This window comes from Leptodactylus fuscus, chromosome 1 (genome assembly GCF_031893055.1).
Source record: "Leptodactylus fuscus isolate aLepFus1 chromosome 1, aLepFus1.hap2, whole genome shotgun sequence".
Lineage (NCBI taxonomy): Eukaryota > Metazoa > Chordata > Amphibia > Anura > Leptodactylidae > Leptodactylus > Leptodactylus fuscus.
The window spans coordinates 147,904,043-147,917,556 of record NC_134265.1 but is presented as its reverse complement, the minus strand read 5'-3'; the positions used below and the strand labels follow the sequence as shown (position 1 = coordinate 147,917,556).

Sequence of the window (13,514 nt, the reverse complement as noted above, 5' to 3'; positions counted from 1 at the left end):
CCTGGCTGTAGTCAGACTGAATTCCAAGTGTGTGTGTGTGGGGGGGGTCTGCCCCTTTAAGCTCAGGGAAGGGGCAGACAGACAGACAACCAAAACACCTTCCCCAGCACCTACTGCACCCCAAACCCCGACCCTCCATCAACATCAACCTAGTATTTATACCCTATCCTATGGATAGGGGATAAGTAGTTGAAAGATCACTCTTACTTATTCATTTCAAGGGGGGGTGGGGGTGGAAGGGGATATTGTTATATACATTCCAGACACTGTATTGTTTGCACAGTGTAGGTTGTACTCACATTCTGCTGCAGTTATTCCAGGGAGAGAAGGTTGTCCAGCCAGAAGGTCCACAGAGAGTGCAGCAGGATGCCCTCACTGATCGGCTCCTGCGACAGCTCCAGGTGATGGTTCAAGTGCAGCTGCTCGTCTCTCTCTGCCTTCAGCTCCCGCCGGCCCGGACCCCAGCAACATCGTCCCTTAACTGCGCAGAGCGTCAGCAGTTTTGGCGGACCCGCGCGGAGTGCCATCTTCCTGTGGACCTCGCCAGCATTGTCAGTTAACTGCGCAGAGAATCAGCAGTTTTGGCGGCAAGGTCCACGGGGAGTGCAACAGGATGCCCTCACTGTCCGGCTCCTGCGGCAGCTCCAGGCTGGTGATCGTTCAGGTGCGCGGGGAGCGCCATCTTCCTGTGGACTCGATGCCGAAACTGCTGACTCTCTGCGCAGTTAGTGACGATGCTGGCAGCTGAAGGCGGAGAGCGAGGAGCAGCTGCCCTTGAACCATCACCAGCCTGGAGCTGCCGCAGGAGCCGGATAGTGAGGGCACTCCCCGTGGACCTTCTGGCTGGACAACCGCAGTAGAATGTGAGTGCAACCTAGACCATGCAAACAATACAGTGTCTGGAGTGTATATAACAATATCTCCCCTGCACTTCACTCGAGTGTAAGCCGAGGGGGACTTTTTCGGCTTATACTCGAGTATATACCGTATTCAGACACTGATCCTAACGCCCTAATAATTGATAATGAGACTACAGACTACAACTCCCATGCCTAGATGCATAATCACACTTGTCTTAAAAAAACAAAACCAGCAGCTGGACATAAGCCATCCTGTGAGGTTACCGGCCTAACGCCACGCCAACACAGGAGAAACAAATGCCAGACTGCCAGATGGAGACAAGTAATTGGCACTGCGAGTAGAGCTTCACCTCAAACTAAAGTCCCTACGTGTTTCTTCCTATATGGACTCATCAGGGGCTAAATGTAACAACTGCTTTTGATGACACAGTGGTATAATCTGACCGCTAGCAGGTCCTCCAAATTGTCAGTGGCCGCTGACAATTTGCTGTTTTTACACGTGTATTCTTTACACGTGTATGTTGCCAACATGAGCGCGTGTTTACTCCGTGTGAATGGACCCTTAGATTACAATATAAAGGGAATAATAACCACAGTGTACACCAACAGGTAGAAATAGTACTGGCTCTAACTTGTCATGTGTTTCTGTGCTATAGTGTCATGGGGTTTATAGTATGCCTAAAAGAAGTGCAGTGTGTGTGAAAGACAGTTGTGATGCATACATGAAATTTGTGTTCCTGCTGGAGGTTACCGCTGTTATTCTTTTCCTTCTCCCCAAACCTGCAAGATGAAAATGTTCAAAATTCTGGATTGTTTTTGAAGTTCAGTTTTATTTTGTATTAACAGAATGTTCTCAATGTGTCAAAATGTATAACCCACCTTAACATGGTACTATCTATTTTATATTACTTTAGTGTATTTATAAAAATGTATTTACTTCCTTGACTTTTTTTCCTGACAGCAGGGCATCGAGCAATTTAATACTTTAGACTGTGCAAGTTTTGAGCATGAAATTAAAGTTATAATGAACATTGCATTGTTTTAGATCATGCTAGGGTATGATAGCTGGCTTGGCTTAAAAGAAAATGCATGCTTTTGTTTGGACTCTTGTAGGTTGATTATAATTATCATCAGTTCTCATCAAACAAGGCAGAACAGGGGGATTTATTTCTGCAGGTCTTATATTCCTTAACCTGTGGGGATTTGGGGAAAGGATTCCTGTTGCTTATCCTTAAAATACACAACATGTTACTTGATACTATAAAAGGATATGAATGTTGAGTAGAAACTAAACAGGATTCTTAGGGTTAAATAGACAATAGCTGTCTTTCTTTAAGCAACATATCAAGCCAACTTTGATGTGCAGTCTAATAAAAATTGATTTTTTTTTTTTTTTGAGTGTCGTGCTGCAGCTATTTTTTGTATTCCAAAATCATAACTTTTTATTTTTCCGTTCTGAGCCGCATGAGGATTTAATTGAAAAAAAAAACCTGCACTTATGCCATTTAATCACGTGCTTCGCTTTTACGGCGTGCATTGTCCAGCTATAGATAACATGATTCCTATATTCTGCGGGTTGTTGTAATTACGATGATGCCAAATTTATATAGATTTTGTTTAAAGACCTTTAGCAAAATGTTCCATATTCCATATACAGAGCTGTGTAAGGCATCAAATATTTTTGCATGTTGGTAGTTTGGGCATTTTTGGACATGGAGATTCATAATTTGCTGTTGTATTGCAGCCTATAGGAAATTTATTAGATGGCTGTTGAGGCCTGCCATTGATAGTGGTTATGTTAAATGGACCTGTGAATTTTTAGCTTTATTTATTCCAATGAAACTCTATTTTTCCACAGGGGCTTTCTAGGTTAAATAATAGTGTTAAAATGTTTAATAATAAATGTTTATGAAAAAGCCACATAATAAGGTCATAAAAAATAACTGATAATCTTTTATTTTCAATAGTACAAATGGTTAACGTCACCATCTTTAAAGGAAAGATCAAAAATGAAACGGATGACAACATTACGAGATGGACTAAAGGGAAAGAACACAATCCGCATTGGTATGTATGATCTTATTAATGTATATAAATAGTCAAATTAAATTCAGGGGAGGCATATAGCTGTTATATGTAATCTCCTGCTCATCATTAGTTATGTAACCACAGCCAGAGGTCACTTGGGTATTTTTTTTTTCTGTTCAGATACACTCGTTCAAGCATTGTGCTCAGAACAATTGGATGGGCCACAGTGCCTACAGTGTCTCAGTGGCCACCTCCCCACTCATCTGCAATTGACTGCATATCCCTGCTGTCCTAACTATACGCTCCCACATGCTATTAAAGAACGGGTGACTTGTATCTGAATATGTATGTAAACTATAATAAAAATACGTGCACATAGTAAACTTGAGCATAACTTCAGAACAACTCAGAGAAGGGCCATTGCTCTGCTTTCATTTTGTTTATGGCTTTTGTATTTACACTTTTTTTTTATTTGCTTTCACATTTTGCTCCAGTAATTTGGAGACATTCAGGTAAGGTAATACTAATAATGTAGTCGCCGGTTCCATATTTGTCTAGCAATTTCAGTAGTGAACCGGTGTCTATGGGAACCCTTCAATATCTTCTGCAGGAACAGAGGCACTTTGCAGGAAACTACCGTATTTTTCGGACTATAAGACGCACCGGACCATAAGACGCACTAGAGGTCTAAAACTAAAGGTTTTAGAGGAGGAAAATAGGGAAAAAAAAAAATTTTAAGGAAAAAAAATTGGTGAAATATTTAATAACCTAATATAATATTTCACCAATGTAAATAGAACCGGGGGCTTTTGGACACAGGGATGCCAAATGTGTATGTGTTTCACAGTAATGTTTTTGTTTTATATGTATTCTAGGGATATGGGGGTGATTTGAACATATCTATCTATCTATCTATCTATCTATCTATCTATCTATCTATCATCTATCTATCTATCATCTATCTATCTATCATCTATCTATCTATCATCTATCTATCTATCATCTATCTATCTATCATCTATCCGTCTATCTGTCTGTGTCTGTCTGTCTTTCTGTCTATCTATCTCTAATCTATCTCATCCATGGATGGAAAGAGACACCCTGCAGTGAAGCTATGCAAGAAGAGAAAAAGGGGCGGGCCAGACGGGTGAAGGAGGTGTGGTTTTCTAAGCAAACTTGAAAACATGCCTCTTTCACCTGTCTGGCTCGTCCCTCCTTCACTGCCTCTCACATCTTGCTCCGGCAATGAAGCCACACAGACAGGGAAGTAGGGGCGGGCCAGACGGGTGAAGGAGGCGTGGTTTCAAGCTTGCCGAGAAAACCACGCCTCCTCCTCCCGTTTGGCCCGCCCCTCCTTCCCTGTCTGTGTGGCTTCATTGCCAGAGCCAGATCTGAGAGGCAGTGAAGGAGGGGCGGGCCAGACGGGAGAAGGAGGCGTGGTTTTCTCGGCAAGCTTGAAACCACGCTTCCTTCACCTGTCTGGCCCGCCCTTACTTCCCTGCCTCTCATATCTCGCTCCTGCAAACACGCGACACAGACAGGGAAGGAGGGGCAGAGCAGGCAGGCACCGTGCTGCTCTCCTTTTGATTCACACAGACGGGACACAGACGCTGCACACGCTGCATTCGGACTATAAGACGCACACACATTTTCCTCCCATATTGGGAGGAAAAAAAGTGCGTCTTATAGTCCGAAAAATACGGTATGCGAATATACAATACTAGTCAAAAGTTTGGACACACCATCTCGTTACATGCTTGCTTTTTTATGTCATCCGACTGCATTCCTACTGAAGAGATACACTATGAAGGAACATGCATAGAATTATAGCGTACATCCAGGTATAAACAAGTTTGTATTAGTGAATAGTACAGGTGAAAATGAAAAACTGTAATATATATTATTACAGAAATTTGTTTTCTTCTTCAGGTTGAGTTACTTTCTAATAGAGCAAAAAAGGAAAAGATAAGATGGCACACAGAACAATAAGTTTTTATTAAAGTATAAAAACAAGACAAACACAAGAGGCTTCGTTAAAGATGCAGTAGCAAAAATGGTATATAAATCACATATTGAATGTGCACTCCAAATATATGGACAAAGCAATTGCTAGAGGAATTGGACACCGCTCCAAAGTTACTTTCTAGTCTCTGAGGAAGGGGGGGGGGCATTGTGTTGAAAAGTGTCTATGTAATTACTGTTTCTTCATTTTGCTACTATGTACATTTTTAAGACTGCTATGGTTGTAGATAGGAGGCTAGGAGTGCACAGAAGAAGGAAATAAATCAATTGACCAGCCCACAGTAGAATTCCACTCCACCCCTGCTTTCACCTTAAAGCTCTATATGTGAGGCTGAATACAGAGTCAAATATAATTCAGTCAGATTGAAGATAAGGAGCAGGAGAGCAGCATAAAATGTGAAGAAGGAAACATATCTCCTTAATTACCGTATTTTTCGGACTATAAGACGCACTTTTTTTTCCCAAAATTTTTGGGGAAAAGAAGGGTGCGTCTTATAGTCCGAAGGTGGCGCCTGGCATCCGCTGTAATAGAGAGGCGGAAGCCGGCAAGTGATAGACGCCATTACAGGTGCCGGGGCCTGAGACATCGCTGCGCTCCTCTGCCCTGCATGAAGCCAGCAGCGGCAGGGGCTCCTCCGTCCCCCCGCCGCTGGCTTCATCCAGGGCAGAGGATCGTAGCGATGTCTCAGGCCCCGGCGTCTATCCCGTGCCGGCATCCGCCTCTCTAGTACAGCGGATGCCGGGTCAGTATCGGTGGCCCCTTTTCCCCCGGGGCCGGTCCCCACCGGCCCCGTACCTGTAAAGTTGCAGGCCGGCTCCTGCGCGGCGATATCGCAGGAGCCGACCTGTTCGGGTGACAGCCGGGAGCCTACTGAGGCTCCCAGGCCTGTCACGGCTATATTAGTATTGCGGCTGGTCTCTATGACCAGCCGTAATACTAATAGACAGAATGTCCCATAGACGGCAATACAGTTGTATTGCTGTCTATGGGACTTGCGATCAAGTGACCGCAGGTTCAAGCCCCCGGGGGGGAATAAAATAGTAAAAAAAAAAAAAAAAGCTTTAAAAATATGAAATAAATAAAAGTTCTAAATCACCTCCTGTTTTTTTTTTTCAATACAAGGTGATCTAAGCAATAGATATCCCCCAAAATGGTATAACTAAAAATTACAGCTGGCCCCGCAAAAAAAACGCTCTATGCATCCCCGTACAGCTGCAGGGTCACCTGTCAATGTGGCCTTGCAGCTGTTGCAAAACTACAACTCCCATATATTAAATATTTTACCAGTTTTTGCTTCAAAATTTTTTTCCCCTATTTTCCTCCTCTAAAACCTAGGTGCGTCTTATAGTCCGAAAAATACGGTAGATGTATTACAAATTGTCTTATATTCAGTCATACTATTCATGCATAGAAAGTTGTTTATAACTTGAGGTACTCATCAAGTAGTAAGCGAAAATGAGAACAAACCAGAATATGTTTTATGTCGTGAATTTTTAAAAGTAGCCCCTTTTGCTTTGTTGACGGCTTTGCACACTTGGCATTTTCTCAGTTAGTTTCATAAGGTATAACAGTCTTGAAGGAGATGCTGGACACTTGTTTGCTGCTTTTCATTCACGCTGCATATTGTGTAAATAGTTAGACAGGGACAACCCAAATAATTTGTATTTGCTTTTTGTGTACTATTTATTCAGTATTGTCTGTAAAAATAGTGCTATATATTCTGTCACAAGACATATAACATTGACACTAGGTTCACACTAGAGTTCGGGTTGCCATTCTTCATGTTTGTTTGAGGACCCGAAAAATCTGAAAACCTATCCGCTTAAAAAGAGGTTACCCGCTGAAACCCGTGAACCACATAGACTATAATGGGGTCCATTTCCCCATGAAATCTGTATATTTTAAGCAGAATGGGGCAAGGAGTCCCTGAACGTTTGCACAATGCTATTGTGACTATAGCCTTAGTTTATCTGTCATTTAAGTTTAAAAACCTACAGATTTTAAGTTATTTTGGAATTAATTTTGTGTATCTTCTCATATAGTGCTGCATTTATGTTCTGTATCTGAGAGTTTTAAAGAGACACTTAAATTCTCACTTTTGATCATTTAAACAGGTTTGGTTGCTAAAAAGACGCTTGTTTCGGGAAGAAAATGTACTCCCAAGGAACTGTATGCTCCCGAACCAAAGTCTCCAGGAGAACAAGGTTACTGCCCTTGGAGAACTGCAGAAAGAGCAAACAGAAACAGGTACTGAAAAATCATTAAGGGGAATTTAATAAAACTGGTGTTGCCTATATAATCATTTCCTCCAATTCCATGAGATGCACCAGAATCAAAGGGGTTCTCCGATTTTTAATCATTCATATTGGATGTCTCAGTGCTGTGTGTGTGTGTGTGTGTGTGTGTGTGTGTGTGTGTGTGCGCGTGCATTCACAAAACTCTCTCAGCAAGTGGCTGATTGTTGAGAACGCACAATCTGGCATCCCTGTTGTCGGCATCTGATAGAGAGCACAGGTAGGAAGCTGTTGTTCATGATTGACCAGAACCTTAGCGTCTACAGATCATAACCAGTGGAAACTGACAATGAACTAGGAACTGGAGATAGAGGAGTGGGACAAGGGTATTTTTAATCTTGCCTAGGCTGATCACATGGATGCATTGCACAGAAAGGGTCACAGCAGGCTCTACCTACTCGGGAGGCTGAGGGCCTTTAGAGTCCAGGGGGCACTTCTTAAGACCTTTTTCAACTCTGTAGTTGCATGAGCCATCTACTTCGGAGTGGCCTACTGGGGGAGTAGTATATCAACCAGGGACAGAAACAGACTTGACAGCCTGATTAGTAGGGCCAGCTCTGTCCTGGGGAGCCCCCTGGACCCAGTACAGGTGGTGGGTGACAGAAGGATACTGCCAGTGGTAAGCTCCATGCGGGAGAAAACAAATCCACCCCATGTATGAGACCATGACAGCACTGGGCAGTACTGTCAGTGACCGACTGTTTCACCCCAAGTGTGAGAAGGAGTGTTATCGGAAATCCTTCCTCCCAACTGCGGTCAAACTACATAATCTGCATCAGGCCAAGCGAAAAGCATTCTACACAGAGAACTAAATTATTCTGACGTCTTCTCTTCTTTTTTCTTTAGCTGCTATGACTCCTAGTATTTTTCTCCCATCTGATATTCTGAGCTTGTGTGTCTCCTTCTGTAATATATTACTTATTATCCTGTATCCATAATATCATGCTGCTGTAACACACTGAACTTTCCACATGGTGGGACTATTAAAAGATTTTCTTATCTTATCTTTAGATGAAAAAATAGGGAAAATAATTTTGAAGCAAACAATGTGGCAAAATATTTAATAACATAAATAAAAATATGGGAGTTGTAGTTTTTCAGACAGATAAGAAAGCAGCAGCCTGGCCTTACTTTACCATGTTTGGACTTTCAGCCAAATAACAGCAGTCTGCAGCTGCCCCAGTGCCCAAACATCACTAGATGTCAGATGTTGGACTGTACTTGGCCCTTCTCAGCACCTCTGGTGGTGGTGGATATCAGGATATTTATGAGAGGTAGAGTTGTCCTTTTTAGCAGCTAACTGTAAGTTTTTAAATTAATGCTGTCAATCAGACAGTGGCCATTACTAAGGTAATAGTAATAAAGTACAACAAAAAAAAGTGTAAAAACAATATTTTATAGAATTAAAACATTCCATAACTCTTGGTGACAATTTTATTAAAGTAAAGAAAAAAAAACCCTCTCCTGACAGTCAGTTTGGAGACTCCTTCTTTGTACGAAAGGGCTTACTTTTCTCAAGGCCAACCTAATATAATTGTGCTGAATATACAAGAACAATGTTTTGATGTCAACAACCAACAAACAAACAGAACTTGATGTGTATTTGGGAATAGATGTCATAAAGAAGTTTAAAAAAAATAGCAAAAATTCATTACTGTATTAAAGGGGTTTTCCAGGCAAAAAAACAAAACAAAAAAAAAAACTATTGTTCAAAAAAGGTCTGTTAGTGCTATTAATAGATTAATAAGCGCATCCAAATACCTTTACCAGTGTTTTGAGTGCTCTATGGGTTTCTTTGTGAGCTCCTGGCATCTTCCGCATTTGTTTACATGGGCATTTTCCTGTTCTGTGTTTTTCAAACAAATACCATGATGCTTTGAGATTCACTGTGAGCTGACTTACATCACCTCACTCCCTCCCTCCCTCCCTTTCTCACTCACACCCTCCCTCCCTTTCTCACTCACACCCTTTCTATGTTTCCCTAGCTAACCCACCCATTTCTAGCCCTTCCTAACTAACTCAACCCACCCCTACCTTATCATACTTGCTTGTCTTCCGTACATCCTGGGCACTCCGGCTCTATTGCACATGCGTGGGTGGTTGGCAGACATGAAGAAGAGGAGGCGGCAGCCGCCCAGGGGTTAGTATAGATGACGGAAACGGAAAATCACTGGAAAATGTGCCTGGGGCAGACACATGACTGCCCCCGCTAACTAAGTAAATATAGATTTTTTTTTTTTTTTTTGTACACTAAGTAATTTAGAAGATAGGCGCTGTTTAGCTTAGATTAGTGATATCAATTGATCCCGGACAACCCCTTTAAATTAACATGAACTACTGCCATATGACAAACCACAATAAATACAAAAAAAATTAAAAATAAACAAAGAAGCAGCTTCCATGTACACTGCACAAAGCTGGCCATTATACTTTTTATTTTTTATTTTAAATCTTCCCTTTTTTTCTTTTTTCCAGAGATATTGTGTCAGTCTCTACTTCTGAGAAGGTAATGTATGAATATGTTTATGTTCAAGGCACTTTCTAACTTTGTCTAGGAGCTACCGTAAATCTTTGTAACATCTGCTTTACTGCTATGTCGGCCACTCTATTTCATGCTGTATGCTAAATGGCTAGTTGTACTGCAGCTTTGTATTTCCTTGCTTGATAGTTTTTTTTCTACCATAATTCACCTTTATTTTAGGCTGTAAATTGTATTTTTTTTTTTTACTTAATGCTGTATTTGCTACAAAGAAATCTCTTTACCTCATTGCATTTGTCAAATGTCGTCATTTGTGATACTAAAAAGCACTCATTACACCATTGCCTTATGGTTTTAATGTGCTTAAAGGTGTTATCAATTTTTTAATATTGATGGGCTATACTTAGGTCAGGTCATTAATATTAGATGTGTGTATGTGCAACACCTGTGATCCCTGTTGATCTGCTGCTTCTGGACAGCATGGCTTCTTGTAAGATTTACATGCCAGGAACCACATTGCTCACTTTACCGTATGATTTGTAGCAGTGAGTTTTGCTACTGCAGTGGTGCCTTCGCCACAAATTGAACCAGGAGTAAGCAGCACCGATCTAATATTGTTGAGCTAAGGATAGGTAATCAGTATTAAAGGTGTTTACCAGTTTCTAATTGTCTCTAAAGCACAATGCCGACCAGGGCAATGTAGACTATTGGGCAGCTCTATGGAGATGTTTTTCCAACACACCAGAGTGTAAATAAAGTTCACAACTGGTCAAGAATTTGATAACATTGAGGGGCAACACGGTGACTTAGTGGTTAGCACTGCAGCAATGCAGCACTGGTGTCCTGGGTTCATATACCGCCAGGAACAACATCAGCAAGGAGTTTGTATGTTCTCCCCGTGTTTGCGTGGATTTCTTCCCATACTACAAAGACATACTGATAGGGGGAAAAAAATAAAATGTACATTGTGATCCCTATATGGGGCTTACAATCTACGTTAAAAAATAAAAATAAAATTGATAACATTGTGAAATGTTACCACTAGAGGGCAGCATGACTACACTTAGAGTACAATATTTTATAAATACTGTTTGTTACTGTGTACAGATTTACTCGCATCAGAACACGCATCTGATTTCAGCCTCTGAAACACATACACATTCAGTGTATAGGTTACATCCAGTCTCAACCAGAGTTCTATGTCAGAAGTACTAAACACTGAGCCACTGCTGCAACTATCTTATCTAGACAGTATTAAAGTGCGTGCGTGTCTCTCCCTCTTGATATATTTAGATGATGTGTAAAGACATGAGAAAAACCCAGTGCACCTTTATTTGAATTCTATGGGTGTTCCTTATTAGGACTAAATATGAATTTTCCAAAAGTTTCAGGCATGACCCAAACCTGAAATTTTGTTGTCTGTCACCCACAAAGCACTATTAAACTGTGGGTTCTCTTCATACCCCAGAGTATAAGAAGTGGACGTACGGCAACATACAGTGGGGCAAAAAAGTATTTAGTCAGTCACCAATAGTGCAAGTTCCACCACTTAAAAAGATGAGAGGCGTCTGTAATTTACATCATAGGTAGACCTCAACTATGAGAGACAAAATGAGAAAACAAATCCAGAAAATCACATTGTCTGATTTTGTAAGAATTTATTTGCAAATTATGGTGGAAAATAAGTATTTGGTCCTTAACAAAATTTCTCATCTCAATATTTTGTTCTATATCCTTTGTTGGCAATGACAGAGGTCAAACGTTTTCTGTAAGTCTTCACAAGGTTGGCACACACTGTTGTTGGTATGTTGGCCCATTCCTCCATGCAGATCTCCTCTAGAGCAGTGATGTTTTGGGGCTGTCGCTTGGCAACACAGACTTTCAACTCCCTCCAAAGGTTTTCTATAGGGTTGAGATCTGGAGACTGGCTAGGCCACTCCAGGACCTTGAAATGCTTCTTACAAAGCCACTCCTTCGTTGCCCTGGTGGTGTGCTTTGGATTATTGTCATGTTGAAAGACCCAGCCACGTTTCATCTTCAATGCCCTTGCTGATGGAAGGAGGTTTGCACTCAAAATTTCACGATACATGGCCCCATTCATTCTTTCATGTACCCGGATCAGTCGTCCTGGCCCCTTTGCAGAGAAACAGCCCCAAAGCATGATGTTTCCACCCCCATGCTTTACAGTAGGTATGGTGTTTGATGGATGCAACTCAGTATTCTTTTTCCTCCAAACACGAAAAGTTTTGTTTCTACCAAACAGTTCCAGTTTGGTTTCATCAGACCATAGGACATTCTCCCAATACTCTTCTGGATCATCCAAATGCTCTCTAGCAAACTTCAGACGGGCCCGGACATGTACTGGCTTAAGCAGTGGGACACGTCTGGCACTGCAGGATCTGAGTCCCTGGCGGCGTAGTGTGTTACTGATGGTAGGCTTTGTTACATTGGTCCCAGCTCTCTGCAGTTCATTCACTAGGTCCCCCCGCGTGGTTCTGGGATTTTTGCTCACCGTTCTTGTGATCATTTTGACCCCACGGGGTGAGATTTTGCGTGGAGCCCCAGATCGAGGGAGATTATCAATGGTCTTGTATGTCTTCCATTTTCTAATTATTGCTCCCACAGTTGATTTCTTCAATCCAAGCTGGTTGCCTATTGCAGATTCAGTCTTCCCAGCCTGGTGCAGGGCTACAATTTTGTTTCTGGTGTCCTTTGACAGCTCTTTGGTCTTCACCATAGTGGAGTTTGGAGTCTGACTGTTTGAGGGTGTGCACAGGTGTCTTTTTATACTGATAATAAGTTTAAACAGGTGCCATTACTACAGGTAATGAGTGGAGGAAAGAGGAGACTCTTAAAGAAGAAGTTACAGGTCTGTGAGAGCCAGAAATCTTGATTGTTTGTAGGTGACCAAATACTTATTTTCCACCATAATTTGCAAATAAATTCTTACAAAATCAGACAATGTGATTTTCTGGATTTGTTTTCTCATTTTGTCTCTCATAGTTGAGGTCTACCTATGATGTAAATTACAGACGCCTCTCATCTTTTTAAGTGGTGGAACTTGCACTATTGGTGACTGATTAAATACTTTTTTGCCCCACTGTAAGTAACATATACTTTGCTCACCTCTGCTGGGCATCCATGCGGCATACCCCAGCCTCCTTTTCTGGCCTTCGGCTTACATCACATAATTTGGAGTCATTACTGGGATTGGTCCTCTGTGGTCACGTGGGACATATTAATCTCATGTACACTCATTGGCAAAAAAAAAATCATCATTACACATAGTGGCCTAACTAAAAATAAATAAAAAATTAGGCTGGACAATTTCACGATTTGTGCCCCAGGTGAAGAGCTATCAGTGCCGATACCGTAGCTCTTCACTGTCAAAAGGGCGTTCCTGTCATTCATTGTTCCTCACAGCCATTTTTGAATTAATGGGATCCTATCATTGGATACCCTTTTTTTTCACGATAACACTTTGGAATAGCCTTAAGAAAGGCTATTCGTCTCCTACCTTTAGATGTCTTCTCTGCGCCGCCGTTTCATAGAAAACTGGGTTTTCTTCGGTATGCAAATGAGTTCTCTCGCAGCACTGGGGGCATCCCCAATGCTGTGAGAGAACTCTCCAGCAACGCTGCCTCCTTCTTGATGAATCCTCCTCTCTGCGCACCTTCTTCCGTCCTGGATTTTCAATTATCTAGGCCTCGTGCCACAAGAAAATGGCCGCTTACAATGTAAGCGGGTATTTTCTTGTGGCCCGGGCATGCGCGGTCGGCTCTGCCTGAGGCCTAGATAATTGAAAACCCAGGAAGGAAGAAGATGCGCAG

The 13,514-nt window shown here is 41.8% G+C and overlaps 1 protein-coding gene across 1 annotated transcript in view; it reads left to right on the top strand.

Annotated features, from left to right (window-relative positions):
• The window catches only part of CEP78 (centrosomal protein 78), a 40,322-nt gene that overhangs the window by 17,627 nt on the left and 9,181 nt on the right, over positions 1 to 13,514 (top strand). Inside the window, exons 8-10 of the mRNA XM_075278244.1 lie at positions 2,828 to 2,927; positions 7,026 to 7,158; positions 9,681 to 9,711. Coding sequence (XP_075134345.1) covers positions 2,828 to 2,927; positions 7,026 to 7,158; positions 9,681 to 9,711 — 264 coding nt within the window. The remainder of the gene's footprint in view (positions 1 to 2,827; positions 2,928 to 7,025; positions 7,159 to 9,680; positions 9,712 to 13,514) is intronic.